Source organism: Danio aesculapii, chromosome 2 (assembly GCF_903798145.1).
Source record: "Danio aesculapii chromosome 2, fDanAes4.1, whole genome shotgun sequence".
NCBI classification, from domain to species: Eukaryota; Metazoa; Chordata; class Actinopteri; order Cypriniformes; family Danionidae; genus Danio; species Danio aesculapii.
In genome coordinates this window covers 33495353-33515459 of record NC_079436.1, presented here as the reverse complement: position 1 = coordinate 33515459, position 20107 = coordinate 33495353, and the positions used below count along the sequence as shown (strand labels likewise).

Here is a 20107-nt window from a genome sequence, read left to right as displayed (position 1 = left end):
CATATCAGTAAATTTAAGACTTTAAGGCCTAAAATTTAGCTTTTGAGATTTAGGACATTAAGACCCTGTGGACATCCTGAAATAATATATACAAATACAATATTTGAAAAAATAATCAAAAAAAATTTATAATTGAAAATAGACTGAGTGAATGTGAATCTGTATGAGTATTAATATTCCAATACCTTTCAAAGTTATTTTTAAAAGAAATAATGAAGCAGTACAACCCAAGACTGATGGATTTTTCACAACTGTACTTTCAAAACATTTTCCACAGAACACATACATTTCTCCACAAAAAAAGCTGGACAGCAAGTACACTGAAAACTAGATTTACAGAATGAGTTATTTATTAATCAAGCAGTAAACAATTACTCAAGTCTTGAACACATTTTGTTAAGTAGTACACAAGTATATGTACATCAAATGTAGTGCTAGATCAACTTACATTCCTCATTTTAGCGCAATATATGTAGCACAGCTATGCATTTCCAAAGCACAGGGGTAAATAGTTTAGGGGGGGGGGATGCCACCCAGCAAGCTCAGAGGAAGCAGTTGAGCTTCCAGGCCTCACACAGAGATGTAGGGCCACCCACTCACAGGCCGATTTAGTTTATTTTCATCCTTTGAGGTAAACTGTTCAGTGTGAACTGTTTATTAGGCCTTTGATTTGTCATGTGTCAGCTTGTGCTCGCAGGGCAAGTGTATACACTGGTTGTGGCTTGTATATAGAAGTGGTTTGGAGGTCAAGGCTGGTGCGGGGGTGATGGGAAGGATGGGTGGTATGAGGCAGTACTCGAACCATCTTTTATTTTGGCATCATCGTGATAAAAATGCATTTTTCTACACATCAAGGTGTAGACTTGAAATGAATCCAAAGGCAATTAGATGAAGTAGGAGAGTTGATTCATGAAGGCTTTGAAAAAAGCAGGACACAACATTCAAAATGTGACTTACAAAAGATCCATAAATGAGGAGACCTTTATTCAAAACACAAAAACAATTAAAACGGACAAACAGTAGAAAAAACAAACAAACTCTTGATATCTCTTGTAGCCAGACAGTAAATAAGATTATTAAAGGAACGAAATTGAAGTTTCATTAGCTTTTGTGAGAGGTATCGTTGCAGCCGAATCTCATCTTAGATTAGTTTGGTGACATTCTGACCCTCTGTTCTGCTTCAATAGCTGATCTCAAAGCCTGGTAAGACTCTATAACAAGAAGAAAAACAATTTCAATGCTCAGCAGGAAATGGCCAGCTTTTCTCAACACCCTCTCAAACCACACAGTTTGTGTCATTTCGACGCGTGTTGAAACTCAAACAAGCCATTATATAAACCGAAAGTGTATAAGGGTAGAATAGAATGATGTTAAAATAACGATATGCTGTTCCATATGCTGAATTTAGTTTAGTTCATTTATTTACAGGGTCAATGCACATTAATAAACATTACTTCTTGCAAGTAAGTGAACTTCTAATTGTTGGCGGTAGGGTTGCACGGTTTACCAGTACTATGGTAGTATTGTGATACTATGGCTCCAAAATACTGGTGGTGCCACTGTTGTTTGTAAACGGTAGTATCGTCATTAACAGTCTATACCTAACGTTGCACATGGAAAAAGTCACTAAAATGCTCACACGTTAGTAATAAACAATTTTTTTAATAGTCTGTGAAGCCCTTTAAGGTTGCAAAACTGTAGAATTCACACCTTTTATGGTAGCCTACTGTATATTCTGAATCAGTTCATTCCCCCCCCCCCCCCCCCCCCGTCAATATGGTTTAGTAGCTGCAACAATCTTTTAAAAAGAACGACTCAAAGTTACATTTTGAATTACTTTGATGAAAGTAGATGAATAGATGAAAACCCCAAAATAGCAACAGGAAACATCGAAGAAAAGAAAAAAAAAATGACCACTTCATACAGCTTATTTTCTTGGAAAAGTGCTTTTTTGTAACTAATTTAGCTTGGTATAATTTGTAGCTGTATTTTAATGTGTTTTTGCTGGTCAATTATCTACAAAATAAACAAAAGAAATGAATACATTTTAGGTGAAGTGACTTTTTCAATAATACAGGAATTATGAATTCAATCACATTTTAAAATATAGTATTTCTGACAATTTTATTTCATAGATTTAAGTCATGAATTACAGTATTGCAATACTACTTGGTATAGTATCGTAACATGAATTAATGGTATCGCGACAACCCTAGTTGGTAGAAGTGTATAAAAAGAGCAACATGCTTTAATAAATACTGTCTGATGAAGAGCTGGTGTACTCGAAACGTTACATGCTTTGTGGTAGCCTCTTTAAATTTAATAAATTACTATTTTTGGATCTTTGGTGTTGCAGCCTTTTTGATGACATTTTTGCACTTTTCTGTTTGGCTGCGCACGCAGTAAGATGATGTGCGTGCTTTTGTGCATTTTTTTTTTACTAATTTGACATTTTAAATGCCAAAAAAAATAAATAAATAAAAATAAAAAGTTATTTTGGTATCACTGTAAACCATAATATAAATGTATAATTGCAGAAGTAAAAAAAAAAAAGTAAATAAAGCAAACAAAAAACAACAACAAAAAAAAAAAGGGTATAATATTTTATAAATTAAAATACATGCGGTAATAGTCCTTGACCCAGGTGTATATACAGTGCTCACCATATACAAGTACACCCCTCACAAATCTATCTTTTAAATTCATATTTTAATAGGAAGCTATACATTTTTATAATCGTGCATATACATTAGATTAGTCAGTACTGGAGAAAAATCTGGAGCTTATCTAACAAAATAACGGTCCAAAAACTAGAACACTCAAATTTGTTTTATAGAAAAATATTAAATACAAATTAAAAAGACAAAAAAAGCAAAAAAAAAAAAAAAAAAAAAAAAAAAAAAAAAAAAAAAAAAAAAAAAAAAAAAAAAAAAAAAAAAAGGAAAAAGTGTAGTTCAAATTTTGTAGGTTGTAATTTTTTTTTGCCTGAATTTAATTGTATTCTTTCAAAAATGTGTTTGGTGAATAAAATATTATTTTATTAAATATATCTGCTTAATAAACCTGCTTTGTTTAAATGCACCAAAATACATTGTCTATATTCACTGAGAAACTGATAAAAATATTCATTTTGAAAATGGGGTGTACTCAATTATGCTGAGGACTGTACGAATTGAAATTATGTACCTTGCAGCTTCCTCATGAATGAGTCAATATTTGGTAAATTTGCTACTATGTCAAACGATGGAAGCTCCATAGATTTGGCAACCTCACTGCAACCCTGAAATAAGAAAGGATAAAAGAAAATGAACACAAATCCTCTAATCCTCTGATTTAAAGTAGTTGAAAATCCATGCCTGTACAAATACATTCAAGGGTAAACAAACATCAAAGCTGCGTTTTGTAACTTACTTGCTATGAGGAGCTTTTTGAGAGATAGAGAGTTTTAAAACAATGCCGCCCACTCTGAGCAGGTGTGTATACACAACAAACACGAAGACAAATCAAAAAGCTACAAACCTTCAATTCTTCATAAAACCTCTCCTCCATCTCAGACACTCGGGATATAGCCTCAAACTCTGGCAGGACAGTCTCCTAAAAAAACACCACATTTTATCCCACATTTCTTGCTTTATGCAAGTCTAAAATGTACCCATGTATGTTGAAAATGTACCATGAACTTTAATATTTAAGATTTATTTTAGTTTTATTAAATAACACAATAAAATCATTTATATTACAATGAATGTGGTATAATACAGGGTTTCTGCTGATTTCACAATGTCAAATTTAAGACTTAAAGACCTTAAGACCATGAAGAATTCAATTTCAGGCTAAACGCAAATGATTTTTTTGAATGGTCCTTAAGGAAAAAAAAACGTACTTGCCCCATCTAATTTGATTAGCCTCTAATTATAATTATTTATTTCTTAGCCACATATTTTAAATATGTCAAAACAAGAAGACCCTGTATACATATATTTTTTGCAACATAACTAGTAAACATAATTAACAACATTAAAAAAAATCTTTTTAAAAACTAATTGTATGCACAACAGAGTGTTTATTCAGTTTATTTTATTCAGATGTATTTGTTGGTGATCGGATACGTGTTGGATTGATTGGGTAGCTTTACATAAAGGAAAATTAAGACCCGTTTTAAATGATTTTAGACCTACAAGACAATATTTCAGTCAATTCAAGACTTTAAGCCCTAAAATTTTGTTTTTGGAAATTTAAGAAACCTTAAGACCCCGCGGACACCCTGAAAATACAGTGGGTCAAACTAAAATTTATTCCGTTTAAAACATCAATGAAACAGTAGACCGATTTACTCACCTCTTCTGATGAGTTTCCCTCCTCCGAAAGTTCCAGTTTTGAACCATTTTCCACTGCATCTCCCTTAGAGATTCCATTCAGTTCTTTTACCCTGTCAAAACACAAAAATCTCTGCATCACCCAAACCACACCACCAGAGGGCCTCCTCAGCCAGACAAAGCAACATCAGTGCAAATCAAGGAAGATAAAAAGCACCTGTTTGCATAACGTAGTGTATTCAGAGTGTATTCACAAGAGCTCATGCCAGGTGAGATCATTGCGATCTGAAATGTGTACAAGCACAAAGAGACTGAAGATTCTGAAATAACCAACCGAAACAGAATTCACCGATATCGGTCCACTCTTACCATACAGGTCCGGGAGTTTTCACCAATGAAGGAGTCTCGAAGCACCTGGGTCAGTTTGCTCATCCTAAATGGGATGTGCTCACTGTTTTGACCAAGAGACCGGATGCATTCCTGAGGAATCAGGCAAGAGGTGAACAAATTATTGCATTAACATTTTTAAACCATTAATTTGTGCTTGCCAGAACAGTGAACAAACAACAGCAATTACAACAAATATTAAAAGGTCAGATCACCCTAAAATGAATCATCATTTACTCACTCGCATACCATTTCAAAGTAATGAAGTATTCTTCACCAAGTATTCGGTCACAAATTTCAACAAAGATATTTTTATAAAATCTACAAAATTTTGGCATCTCCGCAAAGGCTGTTCACCCAGAAATCTGACCACTTGGTCCATATAGATTTATTTTTTGTGTATACATTATAAACACTTTAAAAATTCAGAAATGGATGGACTGAAATCTCAGGTTTATGAAAACACCATCATCTGCATTACAAAGAATGAAAGTTTAAACTGCATGAAGCTGAGTAAAGGATGACAATCTTAAATTTGGAGTCAACCCTGTAAGCCAAATATAAATAATGTTGCACAATAGCGATTCATTTGGTGTATTAATTTAATTATATGCAGTTATAAATTAAATATATTGTGTTCAAAGAGGAAAACGTTTTTTTTTTTTTACCCAGGCAATTAAAAAGAATACATTTTAAAGCAGTAATCACAATACCGTAAAATCGTGATTTTTTTATCCAAGTTTATCATACCGTCAGAATCTTATACCAGTCCATGCCTACATGCTGTAGACAGCAAGTACCTTCAAAGCCAGTAAGCTGCGGTTGATCTCAGCGGTCTCCACTATAGTGTGCCGATCGTTGCTGCTGACATCAGTGCCGCGTTCATTCCCAGCAAGGTCCACCAGCGAGAATTTCCCATAGAGAAAGTTCCGCCGTCTCAGGATTACTTGCAAAATCGCATGAGAGCGCGATGAGCTGGCATTAGCGAATGTCTGGCCAGATGTTCTGGTATAAATTGAGATAGTGTTACAGAATGCTTGCAGTAATTCAAATAAACTTAAATAAGTTTATAAATGAGGTTACAAATTTTTTTTTTATATATTAGAGACAGAGAGAAATAGAGAGAGATCAAGGCAGAGCTGCACCATAAACCGGATTATTATTATTTACCTGCATGCACTTCCTCTCTCAATCATCTTGATGACATCATCAACACATGACACAGGCACTTCCTGCAGGCCAACAACATTGACCTGTTGCTTCTCATCCTCCAAAACACGCAGCTTTGTTTTCTTATTCAGCAAGTCAAAAACCTGAAGTACACAAAAACAAAAAGTTTACCATCATGCCTAAACAAGTATTTTAAAATTTGCAACCACAATCCAAAATCAAATTAGTATAAAATCAAATAATACTGCAACTATTGCTCAACCTAGCACAAGGAGTACATTAGTCATTTGGAAATGTGAGGTTTATTCACACTTAACAGAACAATGCAATGACTGAAAATCAAAAACTACTAGGCGTTTAGTTGACAAGTCTTCACTGTAGTGTTTTTAAAATATGTAATACAATAAATCCAAACCTTGCCATTGTAGATTTCGAAAAAGGTGACATATGGGCAAAGGTCCATATCAACATATCGTTTTTGCCTCAGGAGGGTAAATACATCCTGTGCTGTGAGGTATGCAAAAAGATTAATACGTGAGTGAACATGGATGAATGAAACGGGCCACTGTGTAAAGTGCATTTGACAGTTACAATCACCTGCCAGGGCGTAAATCCCTTTAGAGCTGTTTTGGCTCTTTCCAGAAAAGTCTCCACCCATAGTCTGTAAAGAATGTCTTGCATGTAAAACATTGAGTTTGGGAATTTTTAAAAATGTATTATTGGAACAAGGCGGCTACTTACATGGGTCTTTCCACTGCCTGTTTGGCCATAGGCAAAGCACGTTGCCATACCACCTTCGAAAATGGTCTTAACCAGTGGTTTAGCCGTAAACCTAAAAGTTGAATTCATAATCACTCAAATATTTTAAATATTAAACTCACAAGGATCAAACTGGGATTTTATTCTTTAAAAAAAAAATGCAAAAGAAGTTAATTAATTGCCAAAAGTTTCTGTTATGCTAATGACTTCTTTAATGGTTACTCTTTTATATGCATGTAATTACAAGGCATGATTCAGGTTTCTCAAGACACACTTTTTAACCTTCAATTACAAAAGTTTCTTGTAGTGCAAGGTTAGTACTTCGGCCCAGTACCAATTCTTTTTTTGTACCCCTACACCTTCCCATTTCCCTTGGCCCTTAAAACAGAGTGCGAGGGGGAAGGGCTCCAAAAATTACCCCTAAGAAATGGGACACCAATACAACAGCTGCACACGTCATCATATCTTATTGCAATCTCTTGCGTCATATAAGATTGACGATGGACAGCAACTGCTGTAGTTATTCTAATTGCGTTTTTTTTTGTTTTATCTTCAGGAAATTACTGAAGGCATACATCATGTTATCATAACGATATAAATGTGGCAATAAAGCTCGTAACTGTACCGTGCATTTACATGTGGCCATATTCATCTATGTAAACACACAAAAACAACATTAACATTATACCAGACACTGTAAAAAGGTTATTCCCAACCACTACACTTTTCTGACAGGGTATTAGTGTAATCAAGTGTCAGATGTGAAAGTGTGTTGTGGGACTGCTATACAAGAGTTATTATTATGGATTATAGATTGTGAAATTTAGTGTTTTTATTTTAGTGTTTTTTTTTTTTTTCAAAAAATTACAGTAAAACACAAAACGCAGTCATGAATGCATTAAAACACATAATTGTTTGTTGTAAAAATTCATAATGAGAAAAAAAAAAAAAATCAAATACTAATTTGTGCATCTCCTTCTGTGTGCAGCCATGCTTCCATTGTAGGTGTATTCTGGGAAAATTTCGTACCCATTGGTTTTGAGTGTGGTCCAGAAAAATCTGTTTCGAGGGGTATCTAGCCCTTCCCCTTAGCCCTACGCCTTCAAGCTAAAGAGAATTGAGACACCCCTACCCCTTCAAGTGAATGCGCAAAACAAGGGGTTAGGGGTAAGAGCTAAGGGGTAGAAATTGGGATTGAGCCTTATAATACTGACATTGCATAATGTGTGTTATATAACAATGATCAAAATGAGGATGCACAACACTAGTCATAAAATAAATAATGGTCAGTCTTCGTTCTCTGCTTGGTTTAGGCGCATCCATTGTAAAACAAGTATGGGGAAATGGTAACAACATGCAACTAAAACAGCTAGTCTTTCCTCTCTAGAAACTGAAACAACCTGCATTTTTATGTATTTTGGTAGTGTGGGAATTATTTAAATAAGGTACTTTGTCCAAAAGAATGTTGTAGTATAAATAATAAAGCATAATTGGACCAATTTAAATAAACACCTGCCATAGACATGTATGGGAATCAATACAGAACAAACTCAAAATACAAACCTGTATACCAAGTCATTTGTGGCGTCTTCATCAAATGAGTAATCAAAATGAAAGGTCTGATTCTCCAGGTACTTGGTAAGATCCACTTTCTGCTTGGGCTCATGCAGTAGTAGGACTCCATTACCAGGGATTGTCACCACATCAATCTCTTTCTTTGCCAACTCTGAACAAAAACAAATGGGAATGTATGAAAAATCAAACAGAGAAACAATTCAAAAATCAATTTGAGGGGTCATCTCAGCAACCTACCTTTTTTATTCAGTGGTCGTTTCCGAACGCAGACACAAATTCGGTGAGGTTTGACCTAAAACATGCACTTTATGTTAAAATATGAAAAGCATAGTATGAATATACTCATCTATTCCTATTAACTCACTGGATCCGACAGGGACATGGGTACTTTCTGCACTGTCTCTCTGTATTCCTCAATCATTTGGTAAAACTGCTTAGATCTATTTGTTTCTCCAAACTATGAGTAAAACAGAAAAATAATATAAATGAGAACAGTTTTCTATATATTTTTTTGCACAGTTGCACTTAAAAGAAAGAAACAAAGAAACAAACAAAAAACAGGGTCTCTGACAGAACAAACAAAATAATCTAAATTAAATCATTTGAAGCTATAAAATCACTTATTTTAAATAATACAACATGGTTTGTATTCAAAATTATTTATCTACAATAGCCACATATTTTTACGTCCATTTTTTCGCCCAACATACTAAACAACTGCATTTCTGTAAAAAAAAAAAAAAAAAAAAAAAAAAAAAAAACAACATTTCATGCCTATTTATAAATAGGTCCACTTCTCTTTCTGTAAATCGTTTTTTTTTTTTGTATAAATGAAAAATCATGTAAAGTAATTTCTCTATTGTCATGAGAAATTATGTAATTGTTGATGGTTTTCTTTTCCTCTCATAAAAAAAAATTGTCTGTAAAAAAAAAATATATATATATATAAAAAAAAAAGTTTTATTTAGATAGATTGTTGGTAATCAGATGCGTGTTGGCGTGGCTTTAGTTGGACAGAGGGAAATTAAGACTTTTTAAAAATGATTCAATATCTAAAACACAATATTTCAGTGAATTGAAGATTTTAAGGCCTAAAATGTCAGACTTTAAGACCCCCGCGGGCACCCTGCACTGTCCAATGAGTAGAAAACAAAAGCTATGCATGAACATGCAACAAATCAGCAGACCACAAAATATGTGAAAATGCTCATAAATGGGCCTTTAGTGCTTTTATTTATGTTTTCATGCAATGAATTCTCATTACAGAAAAAAACAAATGTGGAATCTAAATGAAATTGAATACCTTTCCTCTCTTCTGTGCATCTGGCATTTTTGCTATTGACAGCCGTTTGTTTGCCACCTTGTTGGTCTCCGAGACCTGGGACATGCGATGGCCTAAAATGTATATATTTGATAAACACACAATTGCAATAAATCAAAACAGTTTAGGCAAGGGTTATAGAGGTAACTAAACACCACTAGGCATGGATCGGTATGAGTTTTTGACGGTATGATAAGCTTGAATAAAAATACCACGGTTTTGTGATTACTCCTCTATTGTTAAATGTCTGGGTAAAAAAAAAAAAAAAAAAAAAAAAACCCTTTCGCGCATTGAACAATTAATTTCCTTTTAAGAAACATTTATAATCTTTTGGAACAGTAAACATGTCAGGCTAAATAGTTAAAATAAATAATTCATTTCTGCTCTCTTCATTAGTTTCAAAAACACATTTCTTTATAACAAATAAAAAATACATTAAAAAACCTTACATATACCTTGGGAACGGTGTAACAGAAAATGTTAGCGGTTTTAAAACCTTGACTTTTCCACACCGTGGTAAACCTTGAAAACGGTTATCGTCCCATGCCTAAACACAACATTTATGATATGAACATGCATGACCAAATCAAATCAGTACATACTTGGCGGACCCATGGGGGCACATTTGGAAGCCTCACTCTCACATATAGCCTCGGTGGATGGTAGCAGTGGAGAAGCTGGTTTTGAAAGAAGTCTCCTCTGGTAGCCTGCCAATCCAGATGGCAAATGAATGAAAAATATGCAAGGTGTTTTGACAATGACTCCAGACCAGTCTCCAATGGCTGTCACAGTTCATACACCATGCAGGTTATCACTCAATCAGTCATTTTAATTATCTTATAATTTCCACTGCAGCATCATCTGCATTTTTATGATGTATAGAGCATCAGATTTTCAGGTCACGATTTGTTGCTGAAACTTATCCCAATCTACGATATGATACTGACCTAAGCTGCAAAACCAAACAAATAAAAAATACCTAATGTATTGCTTTATCGTATTTACAGGTTAAGAGTAAATAAAAAATCTTTTAAACGAAATAATTTGCAAAAGGATGATAATGTACAATAGGTAACACTATTAAAAGGAAAAAAAAAAAACACACACTCAAGCAAACTTATTACCTGTAGAGCAAGTACAGTAAAGGTACCTGATCAAAATATTACTTTAAGATTGTAAATACAATTTAAAAGGATGATAAAGTAGAATAGGCAACAACACTTGACGACAGTCTCATAAGTAAACATTAGTTACTGCATTAACATTGAGAAAACAAAAACTATATTATAAAAAGTAATAAAATTAGAGCTTCACAATATTGGAAAAATGGACATTGCAATATTTTGTTTTTAGCGTTATACATTGCGATATGAAATAGATTTCACCAGATGGATTGAACTTTTTTTTTTGTGAAGAACTCACCATTTCAGAATGTTTTGAGTGATTTTATAGTGGAGTGCATCCCAACAAATTTAGATTTTTAGGATGAAAAATACACAAATGAGAGAGAAAATAAGTTTTATATTTGTCTAGTATGATAAAAAAAATGTAAATGTAAAATGACACTTGGCAGTCTTCACTACAAAAAGTAATTTAAATAGTCTTTGTTAAAGCAACAAATGCTTTTGTTTATTATGCCTAAATACTTTAAACTCACATTAAATGTTTAACAGAAAGAAAGAAAGAAAGAAAGAAAGAAATGCATTTAATTAACTTTAAATCCACAATAGTTAAACTTTGCTGATAATATACAAGCTCCTGGTCAGCAATAATCCATACTTGACATGGCAGATCTAGCGATGTGATTGCGGATTATTGCGGATATGTACATTGAGATATCCATGCTGAAACCATATATTGTGCAGCCTTAAATTAGAACTGAAAATGAAGTTAACTCTATTTAAGGAAACGATTAAGAAATTAATGCATTATATAAGAACATAAGGCCTACGATTAATACATGCTTTGTAATTGTCATTACACTGACTTTAGTTAAATTAACTGATGTTACCAAACAGAACAGACTTAACGAACAAAAGGTCTATAATAGTCACAGAAGTTTCAATGTCATAAACCAGAATAACATGTGAAAATGTTAATGTTTGAAAATAAACAGCCTATTAATTGTTTGTGCATTTGTTGCTATGATGAACACCACTGCAAATACAACAATCTGAGTATTCACTAAAAGTTTAAATAAAATATATAGAAATACTCACTGTATTTTGTCCCACAATATTAATATGCTGCATGTTCATCATAATAATATTAAATTACTGGATATCAACATGTGTCTAACTTGAATACAGCTGTGGTTAACTGTGGTTTCTGAGTAATTTGGCTGTTCACACAAATTTGAGGATTAGCTTGAAATATCTGTTTTCTGAAATTACTGCCTGTTTTTACATTAATGGGAAGAGTAGATATGCTGATATTTTCAACAATGATCAGCAGTGCAATATTGGCTGGTATAAGGCATCAAAATTTCGACAAATTGCAAACCAAGCAAACAGGCAACAAATAATAATGGTACAAGTTTTAAAAACAGTGACTGATTTATTCCCTTTTTTCAACATTTCTAGTATTCACACAGACTTTGTAGAATTTTCACTACCAAAAAGTATTTTAAACTAGCAATTAATTAAATTTGACCTGTAAAGCAGATTTAAAGTTAAGCCATGCACGACATAACTTACTTTAATTAATTTAGCATCATTAAATGATTTTGGGATTCAGAGGTGCAACGGTCCGAATCTACTGCATGAAGCCACCCACATAATAGCTGTCACGGTTCAAATTAATGCACATCTCAGACAAACCGCAGTGTATGACTCCACTAAAATTATAAGATAATTATTGCTTCATGAATAAATCTCTCAATGAGTTTGCCATGTCTAGTAGATTACACAGCATTTAATTAGTTTCCAATACAGGCTTAATTTATTTATTTTTTAAATAAACTTATTTTCCCCTGATTCAACACGGTACTCTTGTAAGAAAATACCATTTGCTGAATCACACTTTCAGTATCACCTTCATTGAAAATTGATACAATCTAATTCTGTTTATGTGAAATAAGCCTTCTCCAGAGCAGGCTTAAGCTGATGTATCTGTTGCCATGACAGCAGCTCCAGGATGAGATCTGAACAACCCTAACGGTCATGGATCATGTCAATTTGTCAATGTTAAGCCTAGCTAACGGAGTAACCCACATTAAAAAAATGAGCCCCAGGACTACTGTTTTCGTAGGTCAAAACAGATGCTGTTTGCACACAACTAATGAAGACCACAGGCTGGAATTATGCAAATCTATTACAAACCTACAGTTTAATTGTGCAGTAAGAAAGACTGGCATCACTGACATCTGTTTTCTTTATTTTGGAGGGCAATAAAGAGCAAACTCAGGGTCTTTTAATATCATACTGATGTAAAAACAAACCTGAATGTTTAGGGATCGTAGATGAGGGAAGATTCTGTGAGAGAACATCATCTGCAGAAGATGCCGAGATCACAGGTGGAGGGGCAGGTTGTCTGAACAAACACGTCTGACGCGTGGTCATTCTTCTCGAAGCTGAAAGTTAAATGTTTGTGCTTGATAAAAAGAGAAAACTGTAACTAGGTACAGAGGCAATCATCTGATTAATGCGATAATCTTAAACTGTTTGCCATGATTCTATTTCTATCCGCAAGATAATCGAATCCATACAATCTCCTCAACTAAGGCTAAGCTATGACAAAAATCTTATCACAATACAAATCATCTCACAATATCATATGATTTTGATAAAATTCAATCAATTAATATACACTTATTGGCCACTTTATTAGGTACACCTCACAAGTACTGGGTTGGACCCCTTTTTGCCCCAATCCTTCAAGGCATAGATTCAACAAGTTCTTGGAAATATTACTTAGAGATTTTAGTCCATTTTGACATGATATGCTGCAGATTTGTTGGCTGCACATTCATGATGTGAATCTCTCGTTCCACCACATCCCAAAGGTGCTCTATTGGATTGAGATCTGGTGACAGTGGAGGCAGTTTGATTGAACTCATGAACTCTCAGAAACCAGTCTGAGATGATTCGTGCTTTATGACATGGCGCGTTATCCTGCTGAAAGTATCCATCAAAAGATGGGTACACTGTGGTCATATATGGAAGGACATGCTCAGCAACAATACTCAGGTAGGCTATGGCGTTGACACGATGCTCAATTGGTACTAATTGGCCCAAAGTGTGCCACACCATTACATACCACCACCATCCTGAACCGTTGATATAAGATAAAATGGATCCATATTTTCATGTAGTAGACTGCAAATTCTGATCATACCATCTGAATGTTGCAGCAGAAATCATGACTCAGACCAGGCAACGTTTTTCGAATTTTCTATTGTCCCATTTTGGTGAGCTTGTGAAAATTGTAGCCTCAATTTCCTGTTCTTAGCTGATCCAAGTGGCACCCGATGTGGTCTTTTGCTGCTGTAGCCCATCCGTCTCAAAGTTTGACTTCAAAAGATCCTCTTCTGTATACCTTGGTTGTAACGAGTGTTTTTTTTTTTGAGTTACTGTTGCCTTTCTATCAGCTCGAACTAGTCTGGAAATTCTCCTCTGACATCAACAAGGCACTTGTGCCAACAGAACAGGTGTACCTAATACAGTGGCCTTTGAGAGCATATACACATGACCTCAAGGAAAGTACCATTTCTTTTTAGCTTTTACATTTAAAAAGTTTATACACTCTAAATCTACTCATTCATAAGTGATCAGATTTCTCACTTCTTTTAGAACTTCAGGGTAAATGCTTGATTAAAAATACAGAAATAAATTATTAAACAATATAAAAACAAATTACAGATCTAATACAAAATCTCAAGTTTACAACTCACTCACAAAGCTGTTATTTATGCTTCTGTTTGCATCGCCATAATAGTGTGTAATATTGCGTTCATAATTATGAAAAACATTACGGTAAACATAGCATTTTGCGACATCATGATAAACTAAATGACATAATGATTTTTTTATTTAATGCCATGTCAGCAACAAAGGCTATTTTCATGGCAAGAACATTTCATTAATAAATCTAAAGTTAAAAACAACAAACAAATAGATCCATAAATTTAATAATTTTTTAGCGTTAATACATGATACAAATTCTAACATTTTTCCTGGTGACACTTTGCTAAAAAAAAAAAAAATTGTACTAAAGAGCATAATAAGAAATGACAGACTTTCTAGTTTGACCATACAATATATATTGTGATATCCCACAACCCTATCCTCATCTTTATTATATTTAACAATCTGCAGGCAGGGAAGAACAGATCTAAAAATGACAAACAACAGTTACTGATTTATAAAACGCAAAAGTGAAAGGAATCACCAACAGTGCTTTGATTGCTGCGGAAACTAATTAATACCTCTGCCATTTGACAACTCTCTGATCTGCCAGAGGAAGGAATTGAAAGATTATTTTGGATAAGTGGATAATTTATAGAACAGCTTAAGTGGACAGAAGTGAGAAGAGACACTTTGTTTAAGTCTAATGATAATAGTCATAATGTAACAGTGAATAAGTGTGATTGGAAGACATTAAGAGCATGCACGTCATGCAAACCTGGCTCTTCAGATGGACAATCCTGAGGAGCAGCTTCAAATAGGAGACACACCATAAAAGATTACATTGGTGCATGTCAGCTGACCAACTAGAAATCGGAGTTAACTCACTAACAACAAAAACTTACGTTCTGAAGTAGTAGGTATTCTTGATGACCTTAAAGGAAGTTCTGATGCTTTGACACTCTGAAACAAACAAATAACTGTGTAAATGTAAATGACTACATCATGTTTTTGGTAGAATACATACAATTAAACTGTTTGTTATATTAAGGGGTGTTTTTAAAGTAGACTCTCATCATTAGTACTCATAAAAAAAATAAATAACATGATCATATTTGTATAATTTTTAAATACTGTTTTGTGTATAAATCGCCTTTACCTGTGATACCGAATCCTTCACATGTACAACAAATAGCTGCTTCACCACTAACAAATGATTAAAGACGTTTGAGGGGCATTTTCCCTACAAAAATTCCATGACTTTGCAAGGACTTTCAGGAAAATATTCATAACATAATGTAATTAAGCAATGCCTATGCATTCATATCAAATAAAAAATGCATTTTTATTACAACATATAGTAAAAATAATGATAATCCAAGTAATTTATAATACCAAATAAAATTTATTTAGATAATGCTTACACAACACAAAATTATATGAGAGCATGTAATTGACCAAGCACAGAGAAGTAAATAGGCTGCAACAACTAAACCAAGCATAATTTGGACACAAAATATTGCTAGAAAACTACTCTAATCAAATGATAGAATTAAATGCCTAGAATACATTGAATTCATATTGAAAAATATGAAAGTATATAAATTTGCTAAAAATAAAATCATTTCATGACTTTCCAAAAATGTGTGGGTTCATTCATTTTAGATATATAAACAAAAGTGTATTTAATATAACTAAGAATTAAATGTCAAAATATGGGTGAAACATTTTTCCATCGTTCGGTATAAAACTTATATAATATGCATTTGGACCTGTTCTTATTAAAAATGTATAAAAAGATCAGTGATCATACTAAACTTTATGAATGGTAAATTGGAGCTGCACAATATATCGTTTCAGCGTCAATATCGCAATGTGTGCATCCGCAATAGTCACATCGCAGGATGTGCGATATGAGATTATAGTTAAGTATATAGTCTATTATAATCCATGCAGGGTTTAATCATAATGGAATAAACGTTTATCATCTGGCATGTGCTTTTAAAGTGATAGTTCACCCAAAACTTAAACTGCACTCACCATTTTCATTTCACTCTTTACTTGTTTCAAATATTTATGAGTTTCTTTTTATGCTGAACACAAAAAGATGATATTTTAATAACTCAAACATTTGAAACGAATGAAGGGTGAGTAAATAGTAGGTAAACTTTCCTTTTTGGGCAAACTATCCCTTTAAAGCATGTTACTGTGTGAACAGTTAGATATTTTAGAGTTTTAAACATCCAGCCACAAGATAATGTTTGTCACTTTAATAAAGATCACATTATAAAAAAAATAAAGACTACGCATCATGAATAATTCAATATCTGTACCTAAAATTAGTTAGACTCTCCAATAAAACTGATTACAGATAATAAATATACCTTTTATCTTTTAGCTACATTTTATCAATGCTTGTAATTTATTTGTTGTATATTATTTGAAACTCACTCTACAAAATTACCCTGATCAATCAAAAATGTAGACTACTTCCCAAATAAAGCCGTTTAAGTCATCTGGTGAAATTCTATTCACATCACAGAAATACAAAATATTGCAATGTCAGATTTTTCCAGTCTCATGCAGCCCTACTTTTAAAAGCATTTTAATGTCACCAAAATGTAAATATGCCTGACAAAATTTTTGTATTTAATTACACTAAATGATCATGGTATTAGAGTAATCCTTTGCGTGTCTGTGTGTTGCTGTTTTTTTTTTTTTTTTTTTTCAAAAAAAATGAAAGCTCTTCACTGGTCTCCACATTGACAGCTTCTCACTTTTGTAGAAGAAATTGTCTAGACATTGCACCAACCACCTATAGCATTACTATAGCAACCAACATGCATATACCAGGCAATGACAGCGCTGTCTGAACAAAAGGACCTAATTTAATCCCTTGTGAAATTACAGTGCGGATAGACAACACTTGAATAGAAATTAGAAAAACAAATCTTCATACTGAACCAACTTTCTAAAAGAAAGATGAACAATACAAGAATTGCAAGACATACAAAACTCACTTTTGTCATTCGTGTCATAGGTGCAGGAATGGGGGCTGGTGCAGGTTCCTCTTGATGACATGGTTGAAGATGTTGCATTAGGTCCGAATTGAGATGATTGAGTTCATTCATGTCAACCTAGAAGAAAACAGATTTTTTTAAACCTAGTTTACCATGACATTAATTGTCATCAATGCATTAACTGCTCTATACAGAAGCAAATGTAGGGCTGGGCCAATAAACGATATTATATTGAATCACAATAAAATTTATGTCAATAACAATGATAAGCTGTGGACTTTTTTTTTACTCTATATTGATCCAACAGCCAATCACAAAGCATAAATGTGCAACAATGGGATTCTAAGTGTGTTGATATTTGAGATGCACCGAATTTCGACCACCAAATATTTATCGGTCGAAAATATGTTATGCTATTTAATGGACCCTCTAATTTTTGTGGCTTCAGTCATTGTTTGGGTACTCTTAAATCTGGAAGCATTAACAACTTCTAAATATATATCATTATTGTTCAATATGGAAAATAATTATTGAGATAGCCATATCGCCCAGCCGGGCCAGCCCTAAGCAAATGTATAATGAAAACGTATAAACAGTGATTTAGAGATATAAGGAGCATAGATCAGTGGTTTTAACATTCAGTACAAACCTCTTTTCCTTTAGTCATGCCATGCTCAGCCCATTCTACATTCACAGTGGATTTAGAGACGTTGGCAGTTTTCACAATAGCGCTGTGTATTCTTCCTGCATTATGAGAAACAGTGCCTTAAACAAGCAGCATTTTCTGTGTTGAACCTTGAGATCATACATGACAGACTTTGTTCAGTGGTGCAAAAATGCATTGTTTTTTCATACAATAAACTATGACAAATATATGTAATTTCTCTCAAGATTCTTTCAGATAACAAACTAATTGATATGGGTTTGGAAAATCATGAATTATGTGTGTGTGTGTGTGTGTGTGTAATCACAACTTCTCCCTTTTGGTTAATTATCCATTTAAAACAACCACTGACAAATAGATTCTGTATGTTTCAGTCATTAATTAGTAATTCCACAAGGAAAGAGCGCACAGGGAGAAATGACAGGTTGTTTTTGTGTCTGCAGCATTTCCGTTACACGCTTTAGGATTTAAGTTAGATGTCTATTATTAACGTTAAATGCTTGTTTCTTTGAATGTTGATCTCCCGGCTTTATTTTTAAACTTAAACGTTAGAAACAACAACTCTCATAAACCATTATTGCGTGTTGTAACGTTATTGCATCGCAGCAAGCTCAACTGAATCTAATTTTACTTGGTTTGACTTTTACATCAGCTGAATTGATACATTTCGTGCCTGTAAAAGATTAGCAGTTAGCAAACAAGCATCTTACCATCACTACGACTTATATTGACAGCGAGTCCAATAAGAAGTTTCGACAAAGAGGGGTCCATCTCAGGTATTATTTTGATAACTAAACTGTTTTAACGTCTCTGTAGCTCCAAGAAACTACTATTTTCTGCTAACGTTACTTTGCCCTAAGAAGTCACAAACCAACATTAACCGCTCTACATTCAAAAATCGTCAGCGGAAGTTATTGGATTATTTAAGTAGGTAGTGCTTCGTTTAGACCAATCAGAGCATTTTAAAAATGACTGGCATTTCATTGCGCCAATAAGAAAGAATAGCACTGCGTTCAACGCCCTTTTCCTTTGGCCAGAAGCAAACGTTACGTTAAGAGAAGTCAAAGAAATAGTCAGTTTAATTAATTTTAACAGAAAGACTTAGGTTAGGAATCAGTTAGACTTTGAGAGACAGAGTCTTGGAGGCTAAATTATGTCAAGTAAGTCTGTTCAAGTAATAAATGACCCGAATAGTCACCGAAGACAGACAAGGAGTAAAAATAACAAATCAGTTCAACTTAAGCAGGCCTGTAAATTTCATTAGACTGAAGCCTAACGTTAGACAACGTTAGTTGAAATATATCAGTTATACAAGATTATTGTGAGTAGTTTACACTGGACTGGAAAATGTACTATTTATCTATACAGAACCCATAATGTCCTTTAATATAACGTTAACGTTATAAAATATGACATGAAATATATATTTATATATTTGTTGTAAATGCCTAACGGCTACATTATTATTTATTGTCTATTATAATTTTTATATTATTATGCAATAATATTTGCACTGTCTTTATTCTTTCTCCACTGGTAGCTCATGTCACCAAGACAAATTCCTTGTCTTAGCTATGAAGCCACTTTAATATAAAGCTCTATCTGATTTTGATTCTTACATATAACATTTTTTGCGGAAACTATATCTTTAAACTCTGTATTTTTAAAGACAATACACGATGATCTTTTTTTCTGTAGTAAATTAATTAGAAAATAATGATATTAATTGAAAGAAATAATAATAATAATCTGCTTATCCCTTTTACTGCCCTACTGAGAAAACATTTTTGGATTACATTTCTTAACTCCTAATGTTGCTAGTTAACATACTAAATGCATTTTTTTTCCAACACATTACATAATTTCTAAAATATCAACCTTTACCAAATGTTAGATATGTCGGTTTATGGTAAAATTAATTAATACATATACTATAAAAAAATCAGAAAATATGAAGTGTAAGACCAATTAAAAAAAAACAATCAAAATAAAACATTTTTGAATACTAAATCATCTTTTTTTTAAGTTTTATTTTTTTTAAACATGTTTTC

General features: G+C 33.3%; 1 protein-coding gene across 2 annotated transcripts; it reads right to left on the bottom strand.

The window, feature by feature from the left end:
• Positions 1-963: 963 nt before the first annotated feature.
• kif2c (kinesin family member 2C) lies at positions 964-18948 on the bottom strand. Of its 2 annotated transcripts, XM_056477851.1 has the most exons (22): positions 18767-18948; positions 18042-18136; positions 17393-17509; positions 15278-15335; positions 15151-15183; positions 12968-13099; positions 10131-10235; positions 9511-9602; positions 8572-8664; positions 8445-8499; positions 8196-8358; positions 6615-6705; positions 6471-6534; positions 6289-6380; positions 5874-6016; positions 5504-5708; positions 4686-4796; positions 4534-4601; positions 4339-4429; positions 3520-3594; positions 3187-3280; positions 964-1211 (listed from the first exon to the last, which is right to left on the bottom strand). In XM_056477851.1, exons 1-22 carry the CDS (start codon positions 18825-18827, stop codon positions 1147-1149), a joined length of 2103 nt encoding a protein of 700 aa, XP_056333826.1. In that variant the 5' UTR covers positions 18828-18948; the 3' UTR covers positions 964-1146. The 2 variants fall into 2 exon arrangements, with proteins under 2 accessions (XP_056333826.1, XP_056333831.1); XM_056477856.1 differs by lacking the exon at positions 15151-15183.
• Positions 18949-20107: the final 1159 nt, after the last annotated feature.

Bases quoted from the DNA above. Each gene is read 5' to 3' on its own strand.
- kif2c (XM_056477851.1), bottom strand. From the start codon at position 18,827: ATGGACCCCTCTTTGTCGAAACTTCTTATTGGACTCGCTGTCAATATA. The intron at 13,100-15,150 runs GTTTGCATGACG...TTTAACTTTCAG, and splicing joins TTGTCCATCTGAAGAGCCAG to CTTCGAGAAGAATGACCACG. The intron at 8,500-8,571 runs GTGAGTTAATAG...TGCATGTTTTAG, and splicing joins CCATGTCCCTGTCGGATCCA to GTCAAACCTCACCGAATTTG.